Source organism: Magnolia sinica, chromosome 14 (genome assembly GCF_029962835.1).
Source record: "Magnolia sinica isolate HGM2019 chromosome 14, MsV1, whole genome shotgun sequence".
Taxonomy (NCBI): Eukaryota; Viridiplantae; Streptophyta; class Magnoliopsida; order Magnoliales; family Magnoliaceae; genus Magnolia; species Magnolia sinica.
This window is the reverse complement of record NC_080586.1, coordinates 81,121,711-81,146,604: the sequence shown is the minus strand read 5'-3', so window position 1 is coordinate 81,146,604 and position 24,894 is coordinate 81,121,711. Positions and strand designations below refer to the sequence as shown.

Here is a 24,894-nt window from a genome sequence, read left to right as displayed (position 1 = left end):
GGGTGGCCTGTATCATACTTAGATTAGGAGGGAAATTCAGTCCGTCCACTGTCAAAGGGTCACCACCAATTTTCTAATGGTGGTCCATTTTCTGACGGTATAGATAGAGTCGGTACCAATGTTTGGCGTTTAGACTGGGACGCGGATAGCCTGATGACCCTGTCACCACCGACCTCTGGCAGGACTTTATGAGCCCACCATGATGCATGTGTTTTATCCACCTTGACCATCTGTTTAGCTCATGTTAGGACATGAACCTAAAATTGAAGTATACCCAAAGCTCAAGTGGACCACACCACAGGATATAGTGAGGATAATGATGTCCACCGTTGAAATCTTTCTATTGCCCACAATGATGCTTATTTGTCATCCAACTTGTTCATAAGGTGACACTGAACTTGATGAAGGGAAAATACATGGGAGCGGATTAGTTGTTGCCTGGTAACAGCTTGGTGGATGTTACTCTTACCATGTGAGGCCCACCTTGATGAATGTGTCATCTAAGAATGTTGTACCAAAATTTAAGAAGATACAAATTTCTGGTGGACCACACCATTGGAAAAAGCGGTGAATAACCATTAAAAGTTTTTTATAGGTCGTTTTAGATCAAGCTAATTTTTGTATTTTTCCTTCATCGAGTTCTAATTAACCTTATCAAGGGGTTTGGATGGCAAATAAATACTATGGATCTACTTACAATGGGCTTTGGGAAGGTTTTTAATGGGGAAGGTTATTAATGATGAGCATTCATTTATCGCTATTTCTTGTGGTGAGGTCCACTTGAGACTTGACATGCTTAGGGTCTTTTGGCACCGTTCAGGGGTTTCAAATCCCTCGCAGAGGAAATCGGATCGCCTACTGAGGAACTCAGTACGCTGTTATTGTAAACTCTGTTGGGCTCACCGTGAAGGCATTTGGTTTATCCACACCGTCTATCTGTTTTTTCAGATCATTTTAGTGGTCCAAAATTGAATTATATCCAAAGCTCAAATGGCCCATACCACAGGAAACTGTGGAAGTATTGATTTCCACCGTTGAAACCTTTCCAAGGCCTCCAGGGATGTTTATTTGTCATCCAACCTGTTAGTAAGATAAAAAAGACATGAATTAAGTGAAAAAACAAACGTCAGCTTGATCTAAAACTTCTGTGGCCCCCAAGAACTTTTCAACGGTAAATGTTAAATTGACACTATTTCCAGTGGTGTGGTCCACTTGATCTTTGAATATGCTTCGTTTTTGGGCTAACCACTTAAAATTAACTAATAAAATGGATGGACAAAGTAGATAAAATGCATAAATGATGGTGGGCCCCACAGAGTTTACTCAGGTACGCTTAGCGTTATGAGATAGTACGCGATCCGCTTTTTCCTTAGAGAGAGAGAGAGAGGGAGAGAGTTTGAAAGGTGACAGCTTGGATTAACTTTAAAATCCATTGGAGAGTAGCATGTGTAACATGTTTGTCACTAGGGTATTAATCTATTGGGCACGTGGCCTACTGATGATATTCATAAACAATCAGATTATTAATTGCATCACTAATAATTACATTAATATGATGATCTACACCGTCCAAATATTATCCATGTAAATGAATTGTTAAAAGTCATTGGTTAGTCACTCGGATGTGAACTTGTGCTTGTGGCCCATCCAAGATTTGAAATTTCATCATTTTCAGGCAAAGTACAACCATCATGTTAAATGTTACATACTTACATTAATTAGAAATATTAAAGTTGATTTAGTAATTAAATTCAAACCTGTGTAAATATATTATGCATGCATAGCTACTTTTGATACAGGTGATTGTGAATCCACGGTGCCAAACCCAAAATGAACTCATACTCCACGTGGCACACGTGTATTCCTATCCATCCAAATGGCAGGGCACATCATTCACGGGACATATATAGCATTAAAATCAAGCTTATAAAGTAATTTTAACCATCCGATTAAAACTAACATAGGTAGTCAACCAAGTTGCAAGATCAGATGATCAGTGTCATCTTATCAGTGCATTTTATTTATTTTTTAATGCTCCATCTAAAATTGGATCAGCAATTTAGACAATCTACGGCTAAGCCATGTGAACGGTTGAAGAGCCACTGTCACTTTTTTTAAATAGTGGTGGACTATCACAGGAGTATGGCTCCTCATCTGAAATAGAAAGGACTTCTATAGATGGAAAAGTCTAGGTCGAGTCTTTGCTCAAGTCTTTTCTTCTTTTATTATTATTATTATTATTATTATTATTATTATTAATTTATTAATTAATAAAACTTGATTCTTATCCAACTAAGTGGGGTCTACCTGAAGACTAGACTGTATTTATTGACTTGAACCAATATATTATAATTAAAATATAAAACTAAGGGTTGATATTTAAGGGGTGGAACGTGTCTATAACAAACCAGCCGTGTATCAGGTGGGCAAGCAATAATTGACCTGGACCTAAAATAAAGCAGGTCAACACACGTATGGCTAAAGACTTCTATAGATGGAAAAGTCTAGGTCGAGTCTTTGCTCAAGTCTTTTCTTCTTTTATTATTATTATTATTATTATTATTATTATTATTAATTTATTAATTAATAAAACTTGATTCTTATCCAACTAAGTGGGGTCTACCTGAAGACTAGACTGTATTTATTGACTTGAACCAATATATTATAATTAAAATATAAAACTAAGGGTTGATATTTAAGGGGTGGTTTGGATCCTAAGTTACTTATGTCAAAAGTAACTTATATTGGTTTCTACTTATTTAGCTAATAAGTATGTTTGACAAACAAATTATTTACCAACCAAAAATTAGAAATGCAGGTTTAGTCCCTTACATCCATCATCCATTATGTGGGGCTAACATTTGATGTGGACCATTTATTGTGTGTGCCCCACCTTTGTTGTGCATTGTCCAACATATGGGGCCCATGTTGGATATGGGTTATTCATCATTATGGCCTGACCTTTAATGTGTATCATTCATTATGTAGGGCTCACCTTTGATGTTGTTCATCCATCAAGTAGGGCCCACCATCAATGTTATTGTCCATCATATGGGGCCCACCTTTAATATCCATTGTCCATCATGTGGAGCAACCCACCTTTGGTGTCCCGTCCATCATGTGGGCCTCATCTCTGATGTGGATTGTCCATCATGTGGAGCCCACCTTTGATGTCTCGTCCATCATGTGGGCCTCATCGCTGATGTAGCTCGTCCATCATGCGGGCCCTGCTTTGGATATGTGCTACTCATCGTTAAGCTTGACCATTGATTTGGATCATGCATCATGTGGGCTACACTTTCGCTGTGGGTTGCCCATCATGTTGTAGGTCATTCATCAATATAGGCCAACCTTTAATGTGGACCATCCATCATATGGAGCCACCTCAATATTGGCCATCCATCATGTGGGGCCCATATTCAATGTCCACTTCCCATCATGTGGAGCCCACCTTTAACATGAACCTTCCATCATGTAGGCCCCAACTTTGAAGTGGGTCGTCCATCATGCTAGCCCACTTTGGATGTTGATTTTTTTATCATTATGGGTTTAGCATTGATGTGGACCATCCATATGTGGGCCCACATTAACATGGGGTCATCCATTATATGGAGTCCACCTTGTATGTGGACTGTCCACCTTAGGAGCCCCACCTTCAATGTCCACCGTCCACCAGTTGGAGCCTCCTCCGAGATAGATTGTGAGAGAGAATTTCCTTTTGCATGGACGGTGAGGGAGAAGTAAAAAAGTTACAAGTTAAAAAATAACTTAATCGGTAAAATAAGTTGCTTTTAGAGATAAGTTTTTTAATGAAAATAATAACTTAATTATTTAACATAAGTTCAAAAAAAGGTAACTTATTTGATGGTATCCCAGCATGCCTTTAATGTTAAACATTTTTTAGGTAGGTAAAATAAATATGACACCTCCACCGAAAGTGACCATACAACGTGTGGGGTACAAACCTTTTGACACTTCCTTCAAAGATAGCTAGGCCCGTTGTCGAGCCCAATCCCTTGTTTGGGCATGGTTGGCATTTCAAGCCTAGAAAACTGAATTGGGAAAGGCTCCAGAAGACTGGGTTTAGGGTTAACCTGGTAGGCCCGGTTCAAAAGTACATTTGGACCCAACCTATTGCCACCATAGACCTGACTTAGTGGATCCTATTGTGGGGAAAATTGAATTAGTCTGTCATGTGGAAAATGCAACCAATCATAAGAAAAATGCCTTAAAACTTAGCTAATTGGAATTCTAGGATGAGCTTCTCGAGCCGATAAGACACTGAACTTGGAAGATATAGTGACTCTTCCGGCAAAGATATGGGCCATGAGTTGAGCTGCTTAAGGGAAGAGCCTAGTGAGGGGAATCATGTCCCGAGCTGATCAAATTGACCTCGACCAAATGCACGCAAACTTGGAAAGAATCTCACCTCCAAGCAGGAAATGAAAGATTCGGCATGATTCTACTCGAAGATCATGTTGACTAGGGCAGTCTCGACGATACTTTCGAAAGTAAATTCCCATCCAAATATAGACCTTCCAGTGAATCCAGTGGATCCCACCAAGATACACAATAAGTACACCCATTGCAATTAGAGGGAAGTAATTAGGAATAAAAACCCTATCTTAAGTCCTGTTTTTACTTCTAGTCTGCCCGCCTAACTCAGGCATCAGAGGGTCCCCAACTACAATCGGCTCCCTCATTGTCCTTTACATGTTGTTTACGAAGGTATACATGTGTCTACAAGTGACGACACCTATCCATCTATATTTAAGCAATAACAAATTAGCGTCGTCTATGGGAACAACAGCAAAGCTATAAAGTTCACATCAACATCAGCATGGATTGCAATTCTTCCATCTTCCCTTTCAATAGTTAAAAAGAAGGGAATGGCACCAGCTGCAGCTAAGCCTATTCATGGGGAGCAGCCTAAGGACACCCAGGTTCGCAGTCGGTCCCCCGGTCTCAGCCACCATTGCAAATAATAGTGCAAAGATCTCGAAACCAAGGGAGCCACCTCATCTCCCTCGAAAATCGGGTAAGAGCCTTGACTAGTAATATCAATCCCATCATGAGGCTGCTAGAAAGGCAGCACGCCCTCACCACCAATCAACAATAAGAGTTGGAAGCAGCAACTGAATAATCCCACCTAGCACTTATACGCCTTGAGCCGCACACCGCGAAGGCCTGACAAGGAGGAAGCATGTTTATCCCAATACAAACCCCAAAAACCACCATATTCACCGAGTTCAATCTGCAACATACATTAGACAAAAGAAGGCAAGCTCAGGGAAAGGCCCCATAAGTCACTGCTGAAAATAAGGTCCCCTGAGGGGGCAGAAATTAAAGAAATTCGGGATCAGCTCGGTGATATTCTGCAAGCCTACCAAGCAAAGGCCCCGGCCTCCATCGATAACCTTCTCGAACAAACTGACCACCATTTATGGACGGCATCATGCAAGCCCAACTGTTGTTCAGATTTTGGATGCCTCAAATATTGCCCTAATCAAGCTTGGGGGATCCAACTGAACACCTGTAATCTTTCAAAGCAGAGCATGCTCCCTAAAATGCTGATTGGGGCAGCTCGAAAGTGATATATGCACTTGAAGCCAAAATCTATTAGTTCATTTGGCCATCCCAACAAAATATTCGAGCTTACATACCAAACTAACTTTTATAATGATGCTTACCAAACTAACTTTAGTGAAAACTGTAAGTTAAAAAGTAACTTACTTAGTGGTAGCCATACAGGCTCGTAATGTTAAATAACTTTTAGGAAGGTAAAATAAATATGACACCTCCATCAAAGTGACTATACAACATGTGCCAGTGTGGAGTACAAACCTTTCGATACTTCCTTCAAAGATAACTAGGCCCGTTATCCAGCCCAGTCCCTTGTTTGGGCAGGGTTGGCATTTCAAGCCTAGAAAAATGATCTAGGCGAGTGATGTAGAGCGGGTCGTAGACAGTTGCATGGCCAAGATGGATCAGAAAAGGCCCGGTCGACGATAGAAGTGATCTAAACCGTCGAACCTTAGATCGGGCGTATAGAATGAGCTACTTTAGCCATTATGCCGGGTTGCGCAGCCCGGATTTGCGAAAAACCTCTGGATCGACGGTCATTTCCCTGTTTTAATTTCGTTTTTACTATAAATAGTAAGTTTTAGTTTGATTATAACTCTTCATCCGTCGGGCTTTAGGAGTTGCGCCCAACGTGAAAAGAGCTTAGAATAATTAGGAGAACGGTTTGGTGAAGCCAAATAAGACACTTACTATTTTTGGTCGAAAACTTTGCGCACTAGTAGACATCACGATCGTCTATAAATAGTAAGTTTACTGTTTATAGTAAGTCGTGGATTCTAGGAGTTTTAGTTGTAGTTTGATTCTGATTTCTTTCTCATTGCTTGGTACCCCTATTTAAAGGGTTATGAACTCGTTTTTATTCATGAATTAATTAATTTCGAATTTATTAGAATTTATTTCTATTTTCTGCTTTCTTTCCTCGTGGATTCGAGAAGTCAGGGTTGGCATGTCAAGCCTAAAAAATGATCTGGGCGAGTCTTCGGATGACTGGGTTTATGGTTAGCCTGGTAGGCCCGGTTCCAAAGTACATCTGGACCCAGCCTATTGCCACCCTGATCCAGTCCAATGACACACTTAGATTGACCTGAACCATTTGCGTTCTTACCTTCCAGTTTGGGTATGAGTACTACAAATGAGTTACCAGATTCGGACTGAGGCTTATAAGTAGATCTTCTAATCAACAGTTTGCATTGGACCATGGGTCATCTGGGAAAACCCACTTACCACAAGGGTGGGCCCCACATCCAGTGGTGGTCACGAATTAGAATTCGAGCGGTCCCGCAAAGTACTAACCTCAAGTATTTTGACTGGAGCGTCGTTTTGGAAATGTATATCCACGTGGGATGCAACAGACCAATGGTGAAGGTTGGCATGGTGGCCCTCTTGTTCTTATAGTTGCCGTTGGTTCTAAAGCTTGAAATCTTAGCCTTGAAATTTTGGCCATTTGTGGTTGGACATCACTACGAAATGGATGGTTATGATGCATGGCATTTGAGCTCGACCATGATTATGTGACCAGCCCAATCCCATTATCATATCCAACCACAAATCATGATCATCATCGATATCACATGGCACGGAAATCAGGGGGGCCCACCTGTACATTGGGTCAGGTCAGTGGCCATCCACGCACCTAATGGAGTGGATTGGATCAGCCTGCTTTCCTGTGCCAAGTGACCTTCATGATGAGGCCCACCTTTTGAATTGCTTGGATGCCATATGGCATGTTAGCGGGATTTGAACTATGATGCTGTGACCTGATGACCTGATTTTCAACCGCCATGCCTAGGCCTGTTAAAAATTCTAGCACAAACAAACCCAGGCGAGCCACCTATCCACCATTTTGGCCTGAAATTTCCAAACCATCTCTAAGAATACACTGGCACTAACCACTTACTACATCTGAATTCTTAAAAAATATATGATCTGTATGGTGGCCCATTTTTTGGATGGCTGATATAGCTCAGAAATCACACATTCCAAGTACTGCTATAAAAAAAAGAGTCAAAGACAAGCAAATTCTGATATAGAAAATGAAATCACCCCTTTTAATATTTTCCTGTTATGGGTACAAAATAATAGTAGGATCGGAACAAAGCCAACAAAAATATAAATTAAAAAACATTTCACTAGTTTTAGCACATACATGAAAAGGTTGAAAGCAACTCCCATGTTGCTAATGTACAAGAATTTTCTACAGAAAGCCCTGTTTCATTGCGGATCCTGCCTACGTAAAAAGCCCTCCAGCAACATTTTTCATTATTCCATTTATCTGTACACAAACACCACAAATCAGCGGGTCTCATCAGCGATCGATGAATATAAAATCTCTAAGATGACGCTAAGACTAAATTGAAAAAATTAGAAAAAGTTGGATTCAATCAGATTTGAAGCCAATTGAGTCTTCATGTAGTACCAGGCAGATAGGGGGACTACGTGATGTGCACCCCATCAGATGAGTCACTGCATGTTACGTCACAGGCCCAAAAACCTGCCCAAATGGAAACTCAGGTGGGCCACAGCACATGGGACAAGTTGAGAGGGATGCTCACCCTTGATTTTTGTGGAGGGCCCATCATGTTGTGTATACGGAATCTAGGCAGTCCAGAGTCTCCAGACCCTTATCCAGGACAAAAATCAGATTGTTCTGCTATTCAGGTGGGCCACAGTGACAATCGAGCGTGGTTGTATATGGAATCCAGGCAATGGGGAGAAAAATCAGGCTGTTCTGCAATTCAGGTGGGCCATGGTGAAATTCAAGCCTTAGTGTCCCCTCCCACCTTTGATTGGATGGGTTGGATGTGATACATGCACCATGTGAGCCCCCACCTTTGCTGTGTACCACTGGGATTGCAACTCAATTGAAAATCAGTTTTAATCATCCCACAAGTGTGTATAATCCAGCACAACTACACACACCAGCAATTGACATGCTAGCACTCCCACGATCATCCCCTCCCACACTCGTGCAAGCCAGGTTTTGATGATAATTTAAATCCCACAAGTGTGTATAGCCCAGAACGCGGGTGAGATCTGGGCTGTCTATCAGATGGATCCTGCCCATGACATGCCAACTCAAATCTCACATGTGAAAGCACAGACACATTTGCTAGCTACACATATTTCTAAGAGCTATCTATACATGCATCTGGGCGTTGGGGGGAGTCTTTGAGTCAACCGATTTGGCCAGAAAGCAAAAGAATAAGTTGAGTGTTTGAGCAACAAGGAGGTGAGCATGGCTACCAATGCAAGAAAAAAAAAAAGTAAAAGAAAGAAAGAAATATCCAAACTAGCAGACATTGTCATGCTCTCGGTAAAAAGATCTGATTGTCGTCGAATTGGAGTTGGGCCGATGCTGGATATATAAACCGTTCACAAGGAGTAGAACCTCTTGGCCAAGAACTTCATGAACAGTGACTTTCAGATACATCATAAATGTAGCAATATCAGTCGTATTTTCTTGTGTATTTTGGTTTGACAACAAACCACATTTTGTAGATCCAAAATGCTAATGGTTGGATCATTAAGCCAATTGTTTTGGTCACTATTCCCAGCCAAGGGATCAATGTGCCCTTTTTTCAGTAGTTTGGTGATGCCCAATCACAGACCGCCATCAGTCTGGGATGGGATCTCAATGGTCCAAAATGCCCCATGTTATTAAAGAGAGGATTTCTCTTTCTAAAGATGGCTTTAGGAAGCCATTAATCCCAACACTTGGGAAAGAGTAATACCTGCTTGGTGGAAAGGCCTATTTCTTTTAAGCCATCAAGCTGCAAACCAAAATATAACCCATCTTAGTCACATATTCCCGTGAATGAAAAAAAAAAAACCCTCTATGGTTATGAAGCAATCATTATCTAATGATATACACTAGAATTCTTACATCCTTGAAAGGTTCAGGATCTTCTTCACGAAGTCCAAGTATGTAATTGGCTCTTTTCTCTCCAATCCCCTGCACATATGCATCGATTATTGTGAGACTTCATTTGACAAAGACAACATAACGAAATATGTTTAACATGAAGTTGAAAAGTTGGAATTAGAATTGAGGGTAAGATAGGATGCTCGATTGAATTGAACTGAAAATAATCCAATTCGCTAAAAAAGAAAAAAAAAGGATAGCGGAGAATGTGAGCAGAAAAGATTGTAGTTTTAATTTCAGCCTTGTCTCCCTCACTTTATTATTGAATTGCATTAGAGTGAATTCAATTCAATTGAGCATCCAAAAATGCCTGAAATCATGAAACAGAAAACGAGCTGACCTTCAATTGTTTTAGTTCCTCCCTGAGATTCAAAAAATAAAACAAAAATGTTAGCTCTTAGTGCTATGTGAGTAAGAAATTCTCATTAGGCAAAATGTAGAACCAGTGTTCGGCAAAATCATATTCCAAATATAGCTTTGAGAACTTACTTGCTGGCAGAATTGAGAAACTTGAGATACTCCTGAACTAGAGATTTCTGTATGTTGGCATTAAAAAATGAAGAACTGGAATCAGTGACAAGAATGTCTTGAAACTCAATATCAAATCCACCAGTTATCGAACAAGGACCTAGGTGCATGTCAATCCCAGATTGTCCAAATCATGAGCCCACTGTAAGTGGAGAACTTCCAGAATATTATACCAAAGAGACGTTCCTAAGAATTTCAGTCAATCAGTGGTGTCTATAAAATGGACACATGGTTAGGGGCCCAACTTCAGGAGCTGATATCAGATGGTAAGATTCTGCAATCAATGTGAATTTTGGACAAAAGGGTGGGTACATGTAGGCCACATCATGTCTGCATCGATGGGTCATAGCATTGAAGAAATGGTGCAAGATGCACATACAGTAGTCTACCACCTAGAGAATCTACAATTAGAAAATTTGGCATTACCTTCAGCCCGCAGCTGCGTGTTTTGAATACATCTGCTGGAGTACCGGTGTTTTCACTCTCCAAATTATCTGAAACTCCCAAACTAAAAGGAATTCCCGGAGTTTTTGGTTCTGTTAGATCCTTGCTGACTAGACTACAGCCAAGCATAGCCTCTTTTGGCATTTGGATGCTGCTCAAGGGAGATGGTGAACAAAGAGACTTCAACGTATTTGTAATTTCCCTAAGCCTTACGCTTATTGGTGGTGAGGATCCATCAATAGAAGATGGCGAACTGTATCTCTCATTCTCCAAGTTACAATCTGCATAAAGATTAAAACAGGTTCATCACTCATCAGTCTTAATTCCAAATACAATGAAAAGTTATGGTTTGCATTCAACACCATTAAATAGTGGTGAGTCATCCATCGTAAAGGTGGCAAGCACAAATGTCAATGGAACCTCCAAATTGTGGTTCTCATTATGGATAGAGCGCATTTTCTGAAAGTTACACCAGTTGAACATTCTAACTTTCCAACCTTTTCCATCAAATGGACAGCTAAGCATTGGTCTGTGTATAAATTCGATGGGCAATGGTGAAGAGGAGCTTGTTTTCTTTAACATCATGGACTGTATGGGTAAATTAGATATGCTTCAATCAGTGGGACCTTTGGGTTATGCATGGCTGTCAACAGACCCGACCTGATTTCAGCTTCGGCCCAGTTTTTGAAATATTCAGGCCTGGGCTATTTTTTAAACTAAAATTGTTTGGCCCAGCCTGGCTCATTGACGGCTCTAGTTAGCTGTATCCACAACAGGACAGATAATTTAAATAGTGTTTTGTCATACATACATGGTTGTTATGTGGTGGATGATTGACCATCATTAAGAAAATGGCAGTGAATGCAAAACCTGTAGTCCAACGATGATATAGATATCTTGTTGAGCAATGCTATGATGATAAGGTGGGCCACCAGCCTTATCAAGGTGTTAATCACCATACATGTTTGCCACAATGTATGGGGAGTATTACACTTAATAGAACCTACATTACTGACATTCTTCACAATAGCATTCACTTATCTAGTATATATCTACTCCGTACCTCCTGAAACAACCGATGGTTTTACATTGAATCCAGCATCATTGGTTTCTAGATGATTGCACTCAGTTTGGAGGCACACATCCTAGCCATTGAAGTTTACAAATAAATTTGATAAATATGCTGCAAACTGAAGAGACACACTTACAACCATTGAAAATTACAAAGAAAGAAAGGTAAGTACCTCTTTTGATGTAAAATGTTCTATGGCCCCAACAATGCTTGGTAACGGATTATCCTACATAAGTTTAAGTGGTCTCAGGAAATGTTGAATTAGATGTAATTCCTCATATAGGTAATTTACACTATATTACAAACATATTACAATCTGTTGTGAATAACAAACAGCAAAATAAGGCCTAAAATTCCACTTTTGGCACATAATTTCTACTGTTGGAAGTTGGAACCTCACTAGGTAAGGAGAGGTTTGTAAGCCCACACGTATGAACGAGTCAGTTAAATGCACACGCCACCTACATATGCCAACGATGGCATACAGATGAAACATCCAAGTCATCCATCAGGTGGACCTCACCGTATAGATGTTACTTCCAAAGATAAAGGTGATCGATTCAGTATGCGTGTCATGATATTTGGGAATAGGTCGATGGGTTAGAAAGCTTTGGCTGATTTTACACCAAAGTATATTTGTTTGCTTAATTGTAGCCCACCCGACTAGTGGACCAACCTGATTCTTCTGATAGGGAATCTACATAGTGGTACTCTCTGATGGATGGCTTGGATTGTCTGCCATGCTGGCATATGTGGTGGCATGTGCGTCAGCTGACTTGTACATGTATATGGGCTTAGCAAAGCTCACATAAGGTAATTCCATCATAGTTGAGTGAAACATTGGATTTTCCGTATGATCTGCCAACATTTTCTAATCCCATGAAGAACACAAGCCGTTTGGAAAGTAAGGTATCCCATGAAGATACCTCCAAAATGCTCAAATCCACACTTCACTGTGAACATGAAAAATGTACAACATGATCAAAGCCTATTGCCTTGTGGGCCCACTTGCAGATGAGGACCTTATTTCACCAAATAGAGGTTCACAACTATTTAATCCATGCAAATTTCCAAAATGGTCCATCCATCCAAGGTGGCGCATGTATTGGGGTATAGTTCCAGTCATTGTGCATAGTGCACTCAAGTGCAGTGGATATTGGCTAGTGTCCTTGTGGGACCTAAAATAAGTGCTCAAAGAAGAATACCTCTTTTCGCGTAAAAGGTTCTGCGTCATTAGCAACAACTGAAGCAGAATGTTCCTACAAAAATTTTGCAGGCCTCGAAAGTCACTGAAAGTAAACAAAATATTCCAAAGCAATATACAAATTGTACCTCATGAAAGTATTACAACCCATTGAGAATCAGAAAGAACAAAGAACTAAGCTATTCTACCTCTTTTTCTATAAAAGGTTCTATAGCTAAAGCAACACCTGATACAGAATTATCCTGCATCAGATTCCAAAAGAGCAATTATTGAGTAGAAAACTAAAATCTTCTATATGACAAAGCGGAATCATAAACTGAAATCCTTGTTTCTTTTGTTCAAGTGACCCATGGTTTGGTGACCTAAACTATTAATCTGATGGGCCCCAAAATGGATGGACCCTGTTTCAAAATCCCTTTGATTGAAAATTTATTACGCTCACATTGGTGGCCTCTAAAATCTAAATAGATTGTCGAGGAAATAGAAACAGTAACGGTCTACATTCAACTGAGACGAATGACCAAACCTTAGACATTTTGGTTAGAATCATCCAATCAATGTGATTTTTCACAGTGGCCCATAAAAAGTGGGTTGGAAACATGGAATTAATGGATGGATTAGATTGATGATTGGACTGTCCAAGCTTCTAAAACCACCAGGTGCACTTAAAACACTTAAATACACTCTTGAGCGTGATCGAGCATTCCTTTTTAGGTCTTGAACAAATTACCAATATAAGGACTGGATGCACTTAAAAAGTACACTCCCCAGCATAGTTGAGCATTCCTTACTTAGGTCTCGAACATATTACCAATAGAAGACTTCAATTATCACCGTGTACAATTTAGATTGGTTACCTTCACAGATTTGACGGTTGGACTCGCAACATCGAATAGCTTACTGCAAGTAAATGAAATCAGAAGGTTTATTAAAATGAAGAACGAGACATGATAAATAACTATTTCTCTAAAAGCTAAATATTAATATCACATCCACACACCTCCCTTTTGTCGTAGGTGGCTTTTGACTATTTTTCTTCTCAACGGAGAAAAATCGGGAGGTTGCAGATTTCTTTGCCATGGTAGACAATGTTTGAGGCTTGGTAACGGGTGTCATCAGTGTGGCTACTTTATTAATCTTCTTACTAGAGTCGTTCTTGCTTTGATCACCAGCTTGGCATGAATGGGCAGCCAATTTCAGTGTGTAAATGGTATCTTGACATACAAATGGATTCTACATCAACAAAAAATGACATTCATTGAATATGATTAACATAAAATATAATACAAGGAGGCAAATATTGAGTATGATTTAAAAGGAAAAGAATCTGGTGTTATTACTAATATCTGAGTTAATTGCCAAGTTCTCTATCTTTTGCATCTACCAGTAGGTAACTGCACAATGCTCGGTGCACACGTTTTTGTAGTGTGGAACGTGGGTTGTGTGCCTGTACCCTGCCTGTCATATGAAGCATAGCCAACACCCAATCTCTGTCTGGCCACTATGATGTGTGCGTGATATCCACTCCATCCATCACATTAACCACATTATCTCCACCATACACAACAGAAATCAAATACGTCAAAAACTTGTGGGCCCCACACACAAACCAAATCTATAGTCAAAGTCCTCTCTATAGTTCTGTGTGGTGCGGATCACCTAAAATTCTTGACTCATGGCCTAATAGTGAGGGGCTTAGCTGATGGACGGGGTCGATTTCACACACACAACATAGCGGGTCCCACCAAAATCATGTTTTATTCATGGTGCGCATGGGAAAGTTACCTAGTGTTTACCAGGCAGTTGCCACTTACCAACGTAACATGCCTTATCTCGTAAAGTTAAAAAGGAAAAAATAAAAAAATAAAAAAATCCTATAAAAATGAGAAAAATAGGAGGGTGAATATAGAGGGGCTACCACATAACTAACCCCATGTGAAAGGAGAATTTGCTTAATATATTTAATTATTTATAGATAGGATTTGCTTTGTTCATTTGCCTATTCTTTGCAGTGATGGTTGTATCAAAAAAATACACTAGCTGGATCTTAGCCCCACTAGTTGGAGGAATTTCAACTATTAAAAATGGATGTTATAAAGGAAATTTAACCAACAGTCGGCATCCAACGGGTAAGAAAGAACATCTTTATTAGTAATTAAAATCATCCAGTTGTTGTAATTCGTGGTAATCTAATAAATGAACGGCCTGGATTTGTGCATGCGTGCCACATGTGCACAGAGATGGAGTGCTTCATAACCAAGAAATAAGTGTTCAACTGTCATATCCACTCCCCAATTTGAATTGAAAACAATAAGCTACAGAAAGAATTTATGAAAAATCAGAAAATCCTAATAATATAAAACAAAAACCCTCACCAAACAAGCAATCATCAAAGCTTGGCTTGTTCCGCCTATGGAATCTTGCAACATGTGAGTGAGTTTGGTTTCTCGGTATGGGATGTGACCGTCATTGGCATTCAAAGAGTAAACAACTTTCTGGAAGGAGTATAAAGACTTATTAATCCTAACACTTTCAGCGGGATGAGGGCTGCCACTACTCATCCTCCGATTTCTGTCTTCATAGCCTGATGAAAAAATTTAAAATCTAAAAACACATGAAACATGACAAGGACCAAATATTTACTAAAATGAGTTTGCTTAGCTCATAGGCCAACTCATTGAGTTTTGCTCACCTTCTACATTGCATGTATGTGGGGCAGCTGACCCATGCACAAGATGAGTCCCATTGCATAGATGATTTGGCCCACAAATTAGACTGCTCCATTCATCAGGAGGGCCACACAAGTATATTGAATGTGGATCTTTGACAGGTCTTTCAGACGGGCATTTTTCCATACATGTGTAGGTCACATGATGAATGGACCCACCTATTTTCTGTGAAAAATATTTTCAGACAGCACATTGTTATGCATGCACCTGTACATGAATTGTATGTTGGATAATTGACCTGTACATAAGGTAGGTCTCACTGTGTGCATGACTTGGCTAAAAAATTAGGCCATTCCATTTCCATTCATCAAGAGGGCCGCACAAGTACATTGAATGTTGACCTTTGGCAAGTCCTTTCAGACGGGCCATTGTTTTCGTACATGTGTTGGCCACCTGATGAGTGAAACAACCTCTCTTTCTTTCTTTCTTTCTTTGTTTTGTTTTTTTTTTTTTTGGAAAAAGCTATTGCTAGAAGTTGGGGCCCACCAGATGTGCAACTCGATTTCCCTCAAATGTACATGTGGCCATCTATGTTCATGTAGGCTTAAGAAAAGATCCATTCAGATAAATGAATTTTGGATGCATGTGCCAAGATAATAACCTGCCAAATCGATGAAATTCATCTTGCCCGTGAGACGAATATTGGAATCTTTATCACTGGAAGAAACATGTATAATCAAGCCCTTGTGGGTCCTACGTGGAGCATCATCATTCATAATCTTTTGTCCAGGTTTGCGCTGATTGCACTCATGAAAATAAACTCGATTGAAATCGGAGATTGATTTCACAGGAACCTGAAGAAAAAAAAAAAATACAAAGAAAAACTCCATAAATGCATCACCCACCTCTATCTAAACTCCAATAATCATATGATGATGCCATTGATATACCTGAGAGAGGCCCTTGAGTTTAATTTTCCCTCCATTATCCTCGAAGACTAACACTTTCTGCTCTTTAGATTCCAAGAGATCGTAAACATGGTCTTGATAAACCTCATAGTAAGAAATCATCACCGAGCTTCCAATTTCTTCACCAATTGATAGAATTTCGGCCAGTGCCAATGGTGCTAAACCAGGCTTTTCATTAGAACCCTACATATTAATACCAAAGAAATCAGCAAAAAACTAAAAAAATTAGTAGAGACATCTTTTCAAAGGAAAAAATATGTACAAGATGAAAACATATTGAAAATAAAAATATTAAGAGCTCTATTTATTAAATAGTTCTGACTCATCCACTAGACAAGGCCTAAGCATAGATTCAATCCTAAACATCCAAATCGTTGGCCCAATTGTTGGAGTCTAACAAGAAAATCACATTGATCATACAATCCTAATGATAACTGGTAGCCATGAAGTATACAGTTGGGGTCCAAATTCAAATGTCAATACCAAATCGTTAAGATTGTCTGATCGGTGATAATGGACCATGCTCCATCCGCAACGGGGTCCATAACAGTAGTTTGAATTAACTAGCGGACCACTGTGAGTATGCCATGTGCGTGGTAGATCAATCACTACCATATAAAAAATGTTGGATAAGGCACGCAATAGACTAAACCCAGATGATATCAAAGAAAAACTAAAACCCACCTGTATAAGGTGTGTCTTTCCACTACCCCTTGCCCCGTACGCAATAACGGAGGCATTAAACCCACGAAAAATCTCTGGAAGAAGGGGCTTAACCTCCTTAGAGAAAATCTGAGACGCATCCTCTCCTTGTTCATAGTAGTAATCTAGATTGTAAGATTCTTTATGGCTGCAAGACAAAATAGTGAACTTCAAAACAATATAACATATCCCATAAAAGAGTAGAACATGGAAGCTATAATCTTCTTGTGGGTTCATATAGAAGTAATCTAACGAGTAAGGTCTGTCTAATTTGTAGTGGTATCCATCTTGTAAGATTCTATACCACCCATAAGGCAAACAATGGGTTTTTCTATTTCTCATATCAAAATCATAAATATCAAAGCCCAAAACAGAAATATAAAAGCAATAATCTAATTGTGGGTTCATGTGGAAGTAATTTCACTCTTATGATTCTCTATATCTCAAGTTCAAGATCCTAAATTACACACACAAATATGTGTGTGTGTGTGTGTGTGTGTGTGTCTGTGTGTGTGTGTGAGAGAGAGAGAGAGAGAGAGAGAGAGGCTGAGGGTGGGATCATAGAATTATATGCAGGTAATCTAATCCATAAGATTCTTTATTTTTTCTGTCAAAAATTTTATAGTCCACAACAAGCGAAAAGGGGTTTTTATCAGTAACAAGGAAGAAAGACCCTCAAAATCTTTTTTTGCATCAACAGTTTATAGCTTGAATCTAGCTCATAGTTTAAAATTTGACTTTTGGCAAGCTTGACGCACACTTCTAAAGTGCCCATACTCGACAATAGGGAACATCACCATTGGACATCAAGTGATGTGAGACTTCTACAAGTGGATGTGAGACTTCTACAAGTGCCCACAGTTGACAACATGACACATGCATTGCCATACTGACACTTCTACAGGTGATCCCCATTGCCTATATGACCTAAGCTCAAATAATCAGGCTTGAGAACTCATTTGGTGGCCGTACATACAAAACAAATGTGTGGCTGAAGAAAATTTGGATCACATTGGATTGCAATGTGGCACACCTAATGAGTGGATTGGCCTTATTTCTAAGCTAGGTAATTTCCCACCTAAGCACATCTCGGATGCTACACATAGGTCCACGTCAAGAATTACAAGTGGGCTTGGGGAGCCTCTTAAAACCTTTGTCAGGTGTAATGCACACATTCACCCTTGATCTTGGGGCAAGGGTTTTTCCTAGAAGGTAAGGTCAAATGTTATTTAGTTTTAGCTCTTGATCTCCAATGTGGGTGTAAATCTAAAGGGTGAATGTGCATCCACGCCTAAAGCTACATTGAGCTTAGCATATTTTCCTAGAAGGTAAGGTAAAAGGTAGTGTAATCTTTGCTTTCTTGATGGATAAGCTGAAGTGGATAACAAATGATGGATAACATTCTAATCTCAGCGATTTTGCTAGGAGACTGATTAACCGTATTTCCACATGGATTCACTCCTAGTGCTTAGAAACATAAATCTTTTTATTTCTTCATCTCTATTTAATTTCTTTCAAACCCAAGTTGATGGCAATTTCTGGTTTCCTTTATCTTCGCATGACCAATAACACACTTGATCTCAAAGTACTCCTAAGGGCAGAGCTTGAATTGTTCACCGGTATGTGGAAGGCAAGCTCTTGGATGATACTGTAGAGGAGAAAGCCGAAGTGGATAACAAATGATGGATAGCATCTAATCTCCACGATTTTTCTAGGAGACTGATTAGCCGTATTTCCACATGTTTTATCTCCTTGCAAATGAGTCTTTTCTCTTGGTTTTATATGGTAGAGGAGAAATGATGCAGGACAATTAACCACTTGCTCTCAAAGCTCGAACTGTTAGAGTATGGCGAATTAATCCCTTTATCTCATAGCCTAGGCCCCACATCGCATGGGTTAGGACCTCCGCCGAACCCCCCTCGTGGGCCCCAAATCACATGGGTACCACCTCACACGGGCAGCCTACCCCGAGTGCGTCCCCGCATCCCACAGGCTACCCACTCGAGCCCGGTGGGAAAATGCCCCGCATTAATCACCCTCGGTGAGGAAAGTCTCAAACACGAGACCTCCCGCTCTGATACCAATTTGATGCAGGAAAATTAACCACTTTGCTGTAAAAGCTTGAACTGTTAGAGTATGGCGAATCAATCCCTTTATCTCATAGCCTAGGCCCCACATCGCATGGGTTAGGACCTCGGCCGAACCCCCCTCATGGGCCCCAAATCACATGGGTACCGCCTCACACGGGCCGCTCACCCTGAGTGTGTCCCCGCATCCCACAAGCTACCCCACTCGAACCCAGTGTGAAATGTGCATTAATCACCCCCAGTGAGGAGTCTCGAACACGAGACGTCCCCCATGGGCCCCAAATCACATGGGTCACCCACCCCGAGTCTGTCCCCACATCCCACGGGCTACCCCACTCGAGCCCGCTGTGAAAATGCCCCTGCATTAAGAAAGCCGAAGTGAATAACAAATGATGGATAGCATCTAATCTCCACGATTTTGCTAGGAGACTAATTAACCATATTTCCACATGGATCTTAGAAACATAAATCTTTTGATTTCTTCATCTCTATTTAATTCCTTTGAAACCCCAATTGATGGCAATTTATGGTTCGCTTTATCTTCGCATGATCAATTTACACATGATCTCAAAGTACTCCTAAGGGTAGAGCTTGAATTGTTCACCGGTACGTGGAAGGCAAGCTCTTGGATGATAAGTGTATTTATCATTGTTATGTGCACAAATGGAGGGAAATTCATGGTTTTACTGACGAGTCATCATATTTATATTGTTTTATGAGAAGTTTCATTAATCCACTGTTACTAAGTTTTGAACCATGTTGTAGCTTGTAGTAAGATTCTATACAAGACTTTAAGAAACAAAAGAAAAAAAGGGGTTCTTCTTCACCTAAATTCAAAGCCCTTCACAACGAAACCATCAAAGAAAAGAATACATAATTTTTATTTTTTATTTTTTCCTATCAATAATGTAGTCTATAGATTCTAAACAATTATGGACGTGAAAAGAGTTCTGTTGATGCAAAAATATGGTCCACCCTTTTTAGACCTTCGAGTACCTGTTGCACAGGATGAAAACAAAGAAGACCCTGACTAGAGCAGGGGACCCTCCGATGCCAAAGTCATGCTAGGAATCTGGGTCTAGTAGTATCGAGGGGTTTTGGATAAGAGATTTTGCATACCTTTCACCATTAGAGATGCTTTTATTTATAGTTGAGGAGAGGCAGTGACGTATATGGCAATGTCTCTTGGATGATGATTGCGTATTATGGAAGAGATCTTTTTTCGGATGCGTCGTGATCATCTCCCCGGGATCCAAGGCGAAGATCTCGAGAAGATCTTATATCAATATATTCTAAGTATATTTGTATTCTGAGCTAGTGGTCAATATCCAAGGCCAAGGTTGGTGCCGAGGTCGGGGTCTTTGGTCGAGGCTGACCTCCGTGGCCGAGGTTGGTACCGAGGCCGAGGTCGGTATCCAAGGTTGACCTCCAAAATAGGTAACCGAGGCCGAGGTGACTTTTTGACCCTCAAGTAATCCATAGTGTTCGAGTCTGTACATCTGGTTGGTCCATTTTTACCCATAACAATAACCCCCCTACTTCCAAGCGTTCTTCAGGAGCTTATGAAGTAAGTGTGGACTGACACCGTGTGATGCCTTGCATCGAAGAAGTCAGGAGGCTGAGAGGTCGGGTGGAGTAGAGAGAGTGGACCGGGCAATCATAGAATCGATAAGTCGACTGTTCAGTGGTAGATCGCGTATGGTAGAATTAATAAGAGGGACTTATCTTCCCTTCAACTAAGAGAAGTCCTAGTCGTTCACATATTAGTAGGCCAAGTACTCGGTAGAAGGACTTTCTTCCCTTATACTAAGGAAGTCCTCATAGTCAATCGTAAGGTCGGATAGTTGAGAATTGAAAGAAATTCTCCTCCCCTGACCTGGGGAGGTTCTTTCATAGTAGAATTCACAGTGGAGGAATTTCTTCCCTTGCATTAAGGGAAACCCTCGTAGTCGGTCGTGTAGTAGACTTTCTCCTATGCACTAAGGGAAGCACTCATAGTAGATCGCACAATCCGAGTAGCATTGCCAATTAGTGGTCCGACCTCTTGTTTAAGGGTCGGACAACTGGTGAGAGGACTGTTTTCCCTTGTACCAAAGGAAGTCCTCAGTAGACCGTGTGTAGTTCGAATAGTCGATAAATCATTTAAAAGAATTTTCCTCCCCTAACCTGGGGAAGTTCTTTTATTGTAGAAGGCCATAAAGCAGTAAAAAATACGATAGTAGAATCATGGGCACCTTTTTCCCTTTTAAAAAGGGAGCTCGCTCTTAGTCAAATAGGTCGGGATTGGCCAACGAGTCTTATTACCAAGCTCAGTTGATTAGTTCAGCTTGGTCGTCAGGTTTTCTTGTTGAGCCCAGCTTTCTCAAGTACCTGCTCCAGCTTGGTGTTCAGGGAAGTGTAATGAAGCAAGTGACTTTCCGGATGTTAGTTGGTATGATGGTCTCGGTCTTCGTCGTCCGTTTTCTTTCTTTTGGCGTTAACGGCAGAGGGCTCCCCTTCTTCCATCCACTTCCTGTTCTTAGCCAAGTTGTTTCCTTCTCTAGTAGCTCTTCGTGAACTAAAGAACTCCTCAGCATTGGAATATCTTTAAGCACGGTTAAGTAGGTCAACGAGGGTAGTCGGGGAGTTCTTACCAATAGAGAAGAGGAAATTTCCTCATTTAAGGCTGGCTACCATAGCAGCCAGAGCTACCTGGTAGGAATAATCGTCGACTTGGACAACTTCAGCGTTAAAACGGATGATGTAGTAATTTAGCAGCTCGTCCTCCCTCTGAGTGATCGTAAAGAGGTGGGTCGATACCTTTCTCCTATCTTTTCCACTGATGAACTGAGTGATGAAAGCTTTGCCGAGCTGTGTGAAGGAGTTGATGGATCTCGGCTTCAGCCGCCTATACCACTTTCGTGCAATCCCCGATAAAGACAGGGATACGGCTCGACACATAACCAAGCTCAATGCGTCGTGAAGCTACATCCACGCCCTGAACAATTTTAAATGCTCGGCCGGGTCGCCAGACCCAGAGTAGGGGACGATTTGCGGCATTCAGAATTTGGGAGAGAGTTGGGCTCCCATAATGTCATCGGTAAACGGCAGCTCAGTCTCCTCCAACATAGCCTTGATGGAGGTCGATATTTGGCCACAGTAGGCTTGGCAGATATCGCCAATCTAACCTTGCAGATCCTTGAGTTCTGTTTTCCTGGAGCCCTCATTCTTGGTTACCGCCTTGGGAGCCTTTCTACGCCTCTTCTTCTCCAACGTGTGACACAAGTCAGAGTCGGCGGGCGTGGCAGTTCCCAAGATGTGAGAGGGCGCATGGTTCGGCTTCCCAGGATGTCTTCCCAGGATGTCACTTGGTTCTCTGTGAGTCGATCGGTGCTTGATGTGGTGCAAAGACCTCAATGGTTGCCAGTGCATCTATCCCCTGGTCGGGAGGTGGGTTTTGTCTCTCAAAGATCTGCATTATTCGGTTAATGTTACTGGTAAATGCTTGGACTTGATGTTCCAGAGAGATGAGCCGACCTCCTCAGTTTCGGGACTGCTGCGTGGGGCCTGTGAGTGCAGAATTAACCTGAAGTTGTGAAGGTGAATCTCCTTGGTCTGCAGATTGTTTTACTGGCGCAGGAGTAGTTCAGCAACGACGGCTAGAGCTCTCCTTTTTCCTTTCACCATTGTAGAGTCTCGGTGAAATGGGAACGTTCCCACAGACGGTGTCAAACTGTTGATGCAAAAATCTAGTCCACCCTTTTTAGACCTTCGAGTATCTACATAGGAAGAAGACAAAAGAGACCCTGGCTAGAGTAAGGGACCCTCTGATGCCAAAGTTAGGTTAGGAATCTGGGTCTGGTAGTATTGAGGGGTTTTGGGTGAGAGATTCTGCATACCTTTTACCATTAAAGATCTTCTTCCGGATGCATCGTGATTATCTCCCCGAGATCCACGGCGAAGATCTCAAAAATATCTTATCTCAATATATTCTAAGTATATTTGTATTTCGAGCTGGTGGTCAATATCTGAAGCCGACCTCTGAGGTCAAGGTTGGTACCGAGGCCGAGGTTGGTACCGAGGCTGAGGTTAGTACCAAGGTCGAGTATCTGAGGTCGACCTCCAAAATTGATAACCAAGGCCGAGGTGATTTTTCGGCCCTCAAGTAATCCATAGTCTTTGAATCTGTACATCTGGTCAGTCCATTTTTACCCATAACAATCTCTTCTCAATATCAAATCGAAACCTAAAGAAAAGTGCTAAAGCAATTTGCACGAAGGGATATTGAGCACGCCATTCATGGAACACGTGCAAATAATGCACACGTGCAAGACAGGAGCCAATCATAACTAACATGTGCCCGACAATGAGCATTCCCAGACCGAAAATCAAGGGAGCCCACTTGTAAGGTGGGCCACGCATGTACATTAAGTATAACCGTCGGTCCTACTTTTTCGACCACCCATTTTCCCATACATGTGGGGCCCACTTAATCAGCAGATGGCCAGATTTTTTGGACTAAGGCGTTCAATGTGGACTGCACCTAATCAATGACCCACCCAGATGTCACACTGTGTCCAAACTCTCCTCATGTGAAGTTCCTTTACCAGTTCTCAAGCCCTAAACTAGAACCCAACACTTGTCAGGTAGGCCACACATGTACATTGAATATAATAGTTGGTCCTTTTCCAAGTTCCCCTTTTCTCATACACGTGTGGCCCACTTGATCAGAGGAATGGCCAGATTTTTGTACCAAAACATGAACAAGGTGGACCCACCTGATCAATGGCCTGGATATCGTACCTTGTCCAATCTCTCCTTACTGAATCTCCTATAACACTTCTGAAACCCTAAACTAGATCCCAACAAAAGATGAGGAAGATTAACCTAGAATCTTGAGTAATCCGTTCTGTACCATTCTATACAACTATGTAGGGGGAAAAGATTTTTCAAGAGAAAATGCAAACCCTAATTCTTTCAGGAATGCTTACCTTTCCATTTGATCGCCGAGTAAAATCGTTACGCCGTCCGATGATTCTCCATTGGGTTTCTGGACAGAAATCCGGGGCCCTGAAACCCTGTCAGAGGATTCGATCTCTGGATCAAGAAAATCCCTGATTTTTGCTACGATTCGGACCTTCCGATGGGGGCGGGAGCGGAAATGTTGTTTCGTATGAGCCGAATTCGGGGTCAACGAGGCCATGACAGGTAATCGGAAATGGGGTTTGAGATGAGTCGAATTGGGGGTTTGTGAGGCCATGGAGGAGGATCAGGTCGGAGAATCGATGGTGGAGATTGATGGAGGAAAGGGAAAATGAAGGAAGATTGATTGAGAGAGAGAGAGAGAGAGAGAGAGAGAGAGAGAGCACGCGCAAGCGCTTCATGGGGTTTTGATTCTGGGAACTAGCCGTTGTGTTTGGGCGCTCCTCAGGTTATTTGCGCTAACAAAACTCGTATTCCACTCGCGTAACACGTGGCAGCTTCGTGAAACGTTTAGGGACAAATCTGTTCATACTACCGGCATCAAGTGTACTTTTACTTTCGAAAAGAAAGGTCCATTACCGTTAGATGGGTCACAGGTGTATTGAGATGGCTAATTTTTTATTAACGGTCCAAATACATGGTAAGTTATTAATTAATTAATTAATTTAATTTCCTAGTTTTGAGCAAATGAAATCTTGTGGTAGGGTCACCTTGATGTACGGTCGGATCTTTCTTATATATGCTAGCCTGTCA

General features: G+C 41.1%; 1 protein-coding gene across 4 annotated transcripts; it reads right to left on the bottom strand.

Annotated features, from left to right (window-relative positions):
• Positions 1 to 7,602: 7,602 nt before the first annotated feature.
• LOC131224717 (kinesin-like protein KIN-10C) lies at positions 7,603 to 24,536 on the bottom strand. 4 transcript variants are annotated; one of them, XM_058220024.1, is made up of 17 exons: positions 24,150 to 24,535; positions 17,075 to 17,240; positions 16,373 to 16,573; positions 16,084 to 16,276; positions 15,129 to 15,337; positions 13,754 to 13,986; positions 13,611 to 13,653; positions 12,942 to 12,995; positions 12,755 to 12,808; positions 11,722 to 11,775; positions 11,541 to 11,622; positions 10,460 to 10,758; positions 9,995 to 10,041; positions 9,846 to 9,867; positions 9,467 to 9,535; positions 9,315 to 9,353; positions 7,603 to 7,855 (listed from the first exon to the last, which is right to left on the bottom strand). In XM_058220024.1, the coding sequence occupies exons 1-17, from the start codon at positions 24,416 to 24,418 to the stop codon at positions 7,811 to 7,813; spliced, it is 2,079 nt and encodes a 692-aa protein (XP_058076007.1). In that variant the 5' UTR covers positions 24,419 to 24,535; the 3' UTR covers positions 7,603 to 7,810. The 4 variants fall into 4 exon arrangements, with proteins under 4 accessions (XP_058076007.1, XP_058076009.1, XP_058076008.1 ...); XM_058220026.1 differs by lacking the exon at positions 12,755 to 12,808; XM_058220025.1 differs by lacking the exon at positions 12,942 to 12,995.
• Positions 24,537 to 24,894: the final 358 nt, after the last annotated feature.